At 31.5% G+C, this 9,199-nt stretch overlaps 1 protein-coding gene across 1 annotated transcript in view; it reads left to right on the top strand.

Moving 5' to 3' along the window:
• Window positions 1-1,379: 1,379 nt before the first annotated feature.
• LOC106463754 (glyoxalase domain-containing protein 4-like) overlaps window positions 1,380-9,199 on the top strand; it is a 22,408-nt gene continuing 14,588 nt past the window's right edge. Inside the window, exons 1-4 of the mRNA XM_013923815.2 lie at window positions 1,380-1,558; window positions 2,254-2,303; window positions 5,602-5,722; window positions 7,040-7,184. Coding sequence (XP_013779269.1) covers window positions 1,469-1,558; window positions 2,254-2,303; window positions 5,602-5,722; window positions 7,040-7,184 — 406 coding nt within the window. The 5' untranslated portion in view covers window positions 1,380-1,468. The remainder of the gene's footprint in view (window positions 1,559-2,253; window positions 2,304-5,601; window positions 5,723-7,039; window positions 7,185-9,199) is intronic.

The raw sequence follows: 9,199 nt of genomic DNA, 5'->3' as shown, positions 1-9,199 counted from the left end.
CAGATTGCCTTCGTGTAGCTTTGCCCGAAATTCAAAAACAAACAAACAAAACATATACTCTTCTCATATATATAGTATTCCACTTGATGCTACGTAAGTGAAAAATCTATGGGCGTAGAACACACTTCGTAAGCGGGAGGTCCAGGATTTAATCTCGTTCTGTATCCACTTATTTTGCCTAACAGTGTTTCCATACTCAAATAATTTTAATACATACATCGTACGCGAAGCACTAGTTTATCCCTAGTTGATAAAGTTAAAAATAAAGTGATAAATCTGGTGATCATATGAAGATAAACATTGTTTCAGTTGTATGTTTTAGCGAAAGATTTGGAATTCGAAGTTACTTACATATTTAAATTCCTCTCGTGTTTACTGTGTTGAAAGTGGTTGTTTGAAGCGTGGAGTTTGTCTGGATCTTAGAAAAATGTTAGACGATAAAAAATAAGGTATAAATTCCCCAAATCAAGTTGGGGACTGGTGAATCTTGTCTTAGTTGATGCAAAAAATACTACATTTTTAGTTTATTAAAACGTTCCTCTGAGTTATTACTGTATTGATTCTATTTGAACATATGTTTTGTGGTGTTTATCAACTTCTTTGTTAGCTAATAGGTTATCGAGCAGAATTTAGTAGACTTGAACAAATCGAGCCCTCTGAAGGTTAGCAAACCGGTTTTTGACTCTTTGTTCGTCCAAGGATGGAAAAAGAGGGATAAAAGGGTTGTTGAAACCAGTCTTTAAACTTAAAAAAGCCTTCTGTATCCTCGTCACTTAAAAAAAAAAATTCTTCCAAAAGTAACCTAATTTTTATGCACCTTTTATTTTGCTGTAAGAGGAGCGGTCGCACCCCCGCTCCATCCGCCCTTAACTAGTAGAGATCCAGAAAACATTTAGATAAAAAGTTTATAAAAACGACCTTTATACTCCTGATATATATATAAAAGAACTTTTCTATTTTAACCAATTTTTCGCCTTTGAGGCTTCATCAGGTTTAATATACAATTGATATTGATATTTTAACGTTGGTTAAAAAAAAAAGTTATTTTATATATAGCTGGGGTATAAAGGTCGTTTTTTTCTAAACTTTTTATCAAAATGTGTAAATCCCGGAAAACATTTGCGGCCCATTTGTCTTTATTGAGCCTTTATTAAGTACGGCCTGTGTCCGATAAAGAGATAACACTATACGTAAATTATTTCCCGAATGTATCGTTTTTAGAAAGTTAATTTTTATTTTAGTTTTTCCAATTTCCAAAAACTTCTCTGTGCAACGAATGATTCGATTGGTATAGATATATTTCTGGCTTTATGCAATAAACAAGTGTTCCCTAAAGATTGCGTATTGGTAGTGGTTTATTGTAAGACTTTGAGAGCAAGTTACTTTTCATGCGTCAAAGTCACGTGCAGAATAGGAATCGTAGGTTTCACTTTCATTCCTCTAAAAATCTGTTTGGAGAAGACGAAAAATGGCTACACGAAGGGCTCTTCACTTTGTATTTAAAGTTGGTGACAGAAATCTTACAGCACACTTTTACAAAAATATTTTAGGAATGAAGGTATGTTTAACAACGTTGGTTCGGGTGCAAGTTCATTGATACGATAACATAAGCGATACTATACTAGACTATAGTATTTGAACTTTGATTAATTTACCGGTTACTTCAGTAGAGTAGACGTCACAGGTTCACTAACTAGTGAGTAATTACACTATGAAAGTTATTGTTAAACTATAGGTAGGGTAGATATAGTGATGTAAAGACTAGAAAGAGTAATTCTTCAATAAGTTATTTATTCTGGAATTTTTGAGAGAATAAACACGTATACCTCTCCCACCATGTGTTTGTTTCAAAGGACTAAACACTTAAAAAAGTTGTAATAATAGTAATAGTAAGAGGTTTGTAAAATATACCTATGCACATATTATAATACTTTTCCTGTGTTTTTGCTGTCATAATTGTTTTTGGTAGAATTAATCCTGACTATTTCTTCTTTGATTGTTAAAATTGACAGTCTCACAGTATTTCATTATAATCTGACACTGAGAGTGAGAGATAATTAGTAATATTATTGTAATGTTGTTACTGTCCAGTAGGCTTATTTTCTAAACATCATTTAGTATATTATTAACTTAAGTATGAAGGGCTTGTTCACTTGTTATTGTTTTTTCTTGTTCCAAGAGAGTGGCTTATTCTTTCTTGTTCATTTTCCTGTTTCCATTGTAATTCGTGTAAGCACTTATCTTCATTTTCAGATATTGCGACATGAAGAATTTGAAGAAGGATGCAAAGCTGCTTGTAATGGGTAAGATGAAATGCATTTCTCACAGAAAATTAAAAATCACCTGTAATTTATTGAATAATCTTAACACCCAAATATTAGCAAAAATTACTTAATGTTGTTGTTATTAATTTGTGTTTATTAATACACAGTGACTAGATACCTGGCATTCTAAAAAATTGAATATTAATGAGCTACAATGACAATAGTCATATTAGTGATGATAATTAATAATAATAAGAACAAAAACAATAATAATGTAACAGGTGGTTGGTAGGTATAGTCGTTGAGTTTGACTTCACACAAGTTACAAATGAATTTATTTAAATTCAGGTTATGCAGTTGTGGGTTAAGCACACAAGCCACCAGCTCAAGGAAATTGACATTTATAATAAAAAATTCACTCAGAGTTGAATAATAGAAATAATATACAAAACTTTAATTAAAAATGCTCAGATGTTCATCGACATCTACAATTTCAAAATTATCTTGAAACAACTCTTATGTTAAAAGCATTAAATTCTTCATTCTGGATAAGCAACTGTTTATTGATTAAACCATCCACAAGAATCATTAATATGAAAACTACACCAAACAAGTGATCTATTACGTTAATACATGAAATACATTCATACATAGTTATGTTTTGCTAACTCATTAAAAACGTCTAGAATATTCTTTAACAACTCTGTTATCTCTTCATTTAGTTTTGCTAACTCTACAAGTGAATTCTTCTTTAACATAACGTTATTCTCAGACATTATACACCATTTACTAATATGTTGTTAGACTAGAGAGGGATAGCAATTATAATTTATGGAGAGTGTATGTCGTGAATGTTTTCTATTCATTTGAATACGCCCACGTTCAGACATCGTGTCTAGTGACAATGTGGATCAATTGGGAATTTTTGGACAGCAGGTTTAGCAGCAAGTCTGATTCAGTGGAGGAGCTCTATCTCTGGACCAAAAACATGACATTTTACACACATTTCTGGTGTTTGTTCGATTTCTCAACAAGTACAGTACAGCTATTTTGCAAGTAGTTCCTTCATCTAATTGGTAAATTTGTGTCCTTGAACTGAACCCAAACCCAAGCAATATATAATTGGTTAGCCGAATAAGCCATTTAATGTTGGTGTCTTTTCATATATACTTCTCCACTTGTGGCTTCCAAACAAAGTTGCACCACTCATTTTTTTATAGCGACACTTCCTTTAGTGTAGTATATGTTATCGTAACATTTGTTGCATTCTTCTTTACCATGATCGTGTCTGTTTAATATTGATAATGAGAACCACTTGTTTGTCCTTTCTCATATTACAGCTTTGGAATGCATCTCAATCAGCTTATGTATTTTATTTAGTATTTTTCATGTCCTTATTTGGTCATCCGTTCTCCATTAGGTTTTTATTATACATTAGGCATGGTGCGTGTTTTTGTTCAACTAACATGTGTGTGTGTATATATATATATATATACACAATAAAATTGTAATTCAATTCGTTAAGCATTTGTAATTTTGGCAAAGGGTTTAATAATAAATTATAATGTTTATAATAGTAATGATAATTTCAAAAAATTTATATTATCACAAATTATTTATGTATAGATAATATAAATTAACATATTGGAAGCTTATCAGTATTTATGATCATGAAGTTATGGATAGTCAGGTGTCTAGTATTTCGAGGATCATTCCCGTGAACTTGTAGGAAATACATACTGATCCACACGAAACAAGAATGACGATCAATATTTATTTTTCCAGTGCAAATGTTTTATTCAGATTGTTTCGTCAAGCTTCAAGACGAATCAGTCTCATCATTTACTATTACTCATTCTCTAGTCGAGTGAATGATGATCAGTATTCATATTTTGGGACTGCTGGGTATATAGCTACTGCATTATCAGTCTAAATTGAAAAATATTAACTATTAATCTTTTTTTTTAAAGTGGGCTCAAAATATTCACATTTTACACGTGTGAAAATAATTTATAAATCTGTATTTTTTTTAAAATGCTAATAATATCGTGAATTTGTAAAGCTCATGTTATTTCTGTTGAAGAGCATCAATGAAATTTATATTGAGGTAATGCTTACTCATGATGATCAATAAGTTTAATATATTTACAGATGTAATTTACTTTTGAGGACAAAAAAATGAAACCATTCTTTTATTGGAATAAATTTATTTATAATTAAATATATACACAACTATGGCCAAAAGTGTTGTATCACCCTAGAATTATCTGTCGTTGCTCCATAATAAATAATGTGTAAAAAATGCATGGAGAAATTACTCTTATCTGTATATGCAGTTATTTGTTTAAGTTGTTGGTTTCGGTTTCTTTCCCATTTTTAACATACTTCTTTTAAGTGTACTTTGTTTGTTTGCAGTCACAGTAAGTGAATGTAAGGCTTAGCATGCATTGCCAGGAAGGCAGGAGTATGGTTCTGTCCTTTAGGGGATTTAAGTCTCGAAGTAAAGTGATTTTAGTGAAAATGAAGAGTAACTTGGATTTCATAGTTTTTAGTATACCTTGCTTTAGAATGAATTTTTATTTATCATAACTTGGGGTTATTTTCATTTAGTGCTTTCATCTTTATTTTAGTCTACTTTACTGGGGTGAGAACTTGGACTAATAAGAGTTTTTCTGTTAGTCCTACACCTTTCCTTATAAGAGTTTTTCTATTAATCCTACTGCTTTCCATTTAAATACACAGCACATAATCACATGCTCTATTGTTTTGTAGTGTAGTGTGTTGTTTTCTTAATTGTGATTGGGTATTGTTTCATGTATGAGGTTGTATCTTTTCTCATCCTTCATGATTTAACTGTTGCAACTCAAAGGGAAATACATCTCAAAACTCAAGATCGAGGACCCTAATACTATTAGCAGACCTTACTTCTCTGCTCTGCTGGTAATCCACAAGATACTACACTACTATTATGGCTTTTGGTAGACTTTTTAAATATCATTTGAAGTTTATTTGATTAAATGATTTAAATTATGTATATTTAATTTATTTTTGAATTATGTATCATTCTTAGTATTTTAGGATGGTCCAAAATTTGTGGTTGTAAGTGTATATATGAAACTGATATTAAGTTCGATGAAAACCTTGAATCTAATACTCCAGCTAAATATTTTAAGTTGCTATTTTAACGTGCCAGCTGATAGTGTGTTTAGAAAAAGATACTAGTTGTTGTAGACTCCTTTTGAGATATGTCTGCTTTAAATAAATTATCATATTTTAAATTTGCATAGAGTGGCCATTTTTATTTTTATTATACAAATCAGAATTGTTGTTTATTCAGACCTTATGATGGTAAATGGAGTAAAACCATGGTTGGCTTTGGACCAGAAGATAATCATTTTGTTGCAGAACTAACGTATAATTATGGAGTTAATCAGTATCAGTTGGGCAATGATTTTCTGGTAAGTTAAGAAATAATACCATACTTTTAAAGGATGAGTTTTTATTTTTAGGGATAACAATTCCCATAGCAACTGTTCCAGAAAAGTACTATAACGTTGAACAACTGTATAAAGTAAGTTATTTCAGACAATATAATGCATCAGTATAATATGTATGTTACTCGGAGGTGCGTTGTGTTAGATAATAAGTTAATGTTATTTCTCTGATTTTGATAAAGAAATTCTTGCAGTTATCTAGTCCTTGTTTGTTCAGTTCGATCTATGATTTTTTTTGAAATTTTATTACTAAGATATTTACTTAAGTAATATAACTATTCTAATATCTACTATTTTGGTAGAAAATTACATTTTTTTAAATCTAACTCCTGAAATTATATGTCTTGCTTTGCCATGGGTTTCTATGTGGTGAATTATAAGAATGTTCAACAGATAATATCCATTGAGAGTAACATTGATTCAGTAAAACTTGGGATACTGTGACTCAAATTAAAATCAAGTTATGATTAATTTTGGGAGTGAAAAACATTTTTTGTGTCAACAGTATTATTGGAGAAAAGGATCTTGGTGATCTTATTGATTAGTCTCTTAAGCCATCCAAGCCGCTTACAGTTGCTAATGATAGGGCAAGTGGGAATTTAGGTTGTACCACATAAATATTGAATACAAGTCTAAAGAGGTTATAGTTCCATTGTATAGGTCATATCTGGAATATTGTTTTCAACCTTGTGCTCCTTTCCTTAGAAAGGATGTTGAATTGTTGTAAAAGATTCAGAGGAGGGCTTATAGAATGACATCTGAGATGGAAAGTTGTCGTATGAAGACTGGTTAATTTCTATGAAATTATTTTGTCTTGGTGTTTAAGAATATTAATGGAATTAATAGTGTTGATGAATCATATTTTCTTTGGAATTAATGGTGAAATTGGTAGGATAAGGGGGACACAAATATAAATTTTGAGAGGTAGGGGTAATTTTCATCTGAGACAGTTTTGTTTTTTCTAAGAGGTTATTGTTTTTTTATTTTTTAAAACTTAGTGGATGTGACAGCCTAGGTGGACAAACAGGCTCCTTGTTGTCCTTAAATTTTATGTTATTTTATAGATTATGTTAACCTGGCTAAGTGAAGAGATGAATAAAATGCACAAAGCTGCTGATAAAAAATAAAATTATACAGATTTAAAATCTGTATAATCTGTTGTCTAATGAAAAGATGTTTGTTAGTAAAATGTACTAATGATAATCAGAAAACAAATGTATTGCTCAAGATAAAATTTGCGTGGCATTATTTTTATTTTCTTATTGTGTTATATGTAAACAGGGCATCACCATCAAGTCTCAAACTGCTATAGAAAATGCCAAAAATTTAAACTGGCCAGTCAAGGAGGACAATAACTGCTATGTGATTGAAGCCCCTGGAGGATACAAGTTTTATTTGATTAATGATTCTCAACCACAAGAGAAAGGTACTTAGTTTGTTATTACTCTGAAAGTGAATAATTGGTCGACATATATTTTACCGTTCAGAATGAACAAAGGTCTGACTTTATTCACTGGATCCACTTTGCAGTGATTCATCAGTGAATTATTTCTGATAACTGCAACCAGTAGCTAACAGTCATCAATTGTAGTTGATCCTCTAGTTTTATAAGAGTATAGTTACATTCTTTTGTGCCCACAACAGTAAAAATATGTATTATTTTACTTTCATTGTTGTTGTTGTTTTTTTTGTCTGTGATATTTTATTGTGATGCACTGCAGAAAGCAGTTAAAGGATAACTGGAGTTTATAATAACTTAGTTGTGACAAGCCAAAAAAACAATCTTCTAAAGTAGTGTCAATTGATTCACACAACTAATTTTTTATGTAAATCCAACATTTGTTATGTGATATGAAGCTCAAGTGACTGATCATTGAGCCTGGGAGTATAAATGAACATTTTTGTAAAGATGGCTTCAAAATCTTTATATTTCACTTTAATATGGAGTGTGTTAATCATGTTGAACAGCAAGGACAGCCTGACACAAGTACGTATATTGATGACATTGTAAGGTGCCCTTGACAACTCTTCTGAAAGACCTGTTTCTAGAGTACTTTTAATATCTGGAGTCACTTGGTAGTATATGATAGTCTTCAAAGAGTCCCATGCATACTTGATAAGATTAAAATCTGGCCACTCCATTCAGTCAGTCCCTTCTTTTTCGCAACAGATTGCTTGAAACGGTGCCAAGTATACAGCCAGTGGACCAATTACGTGCAGAACACTATCTTTTCACTGAAGAGTCCCGCTTCATCCTTCAATCACAAAACAGTCATTTAAAGAGAATAAAAAACTTGACCCAACTCTATTTTCATACAAGGACACGAAACACTTGGCAGTGGAAATACATCAATGCAGGAGTAGTTGTTGGTGGACATACCAAGTTCTATGTCCTGAAGGATGATGCAATTCATGTCACATGTCCTATGATCCTTTGTGCTGTCATATGCTGGTGCAATTGGTATTAAGATTAAAGGATCATAATACTCACTTCCACAGGTTGACACGTTACTTGTTCTTGCTGTCAACGGAATACAATCTCATTACTTCTAAAACATATGACTCGGTCCTGAAGAAGGTATCATATGACTGCAGTGAGCTGAAATTGACAGGTAAAAATCTGCTTATGTTTTTCACGATGGTTTTCTATTGTAACCAACTGTACTACTGACTTAAAAGCAATTCCACATTCTGCTGGTGCTGCTTCGAGACACTTGTAAGGAGTTTGTAACAGCCTGTTGTGAATGAACAGCTTCCATTTGTCAAATGATTCTCCACAAGAGTGAAACATCCAAATGTCTTCTTTAAAGTTTAGCCATGGTTCGTGAACAGTTTGGAACATTTTAAACATAGCTATAGCACAGTCATGATTGTGTGGGCTCACCATAAATTATGTATATATAACTAATCATTTACATTTGAAATCTCAGACAACTAATTTACAAAAAGAGAACTGAAGAGGGTTGGGTTGGTGAACTGACATCATGTGATAACAGTAAATGAGCATTGTCATATCTGTAATATTAAAATTCTACTTATCCTTTAGTTGTTTTGCGTAGTATAGTTCTTTAGAACCTTTCACTATTTAACTCTTTCAAACTGGGCTCGTTCTCTGGGACTGACCTCATAACCAATTTGTGCTTGTTTTAGTTTTCATGTTATAACTTTTAAATTAGTAAGCGAATGTTAACGAAATTTGGAAGTTTGTCAGTAAACATTACAATGCTTTCATATGCAAAATATCTAATTTTTTTATTAAGTTTTAAGGTTCGTAAAGCAGTGTTTCTCTCATGCCCTTTTTTTTCTTTTTACATCTTGCCTATCTATCATGCAAAATAATTTTCATTTTAGCATTAAAAATACTTTTATGCATCAGAAAATTTTGAAATTTCACATGTGAAATCTTTATAATGTCTGGATAGTTATCAAACATTTCTTAAG

Source organism: Limulus polyphemus, unplaced genomic scaffold (assembly GCF_000517525.1).
Source record: "Limulus polyphemus unplaced genomic scaffold, Limulus_polyphemus-2.1.2 Scaffold1474, whole genome shotgun sequence".
Taxonomy (NCBI): domain Eukaryota; kingdom Metazoa; phylum Arthropoda; class Merostomata; order Xiphosura; family Limulidae; genus Limulus; species Limulus polyphemus.
This window is presented reverse-complemented; position numbering and strand designations above follow the sequence as displayed.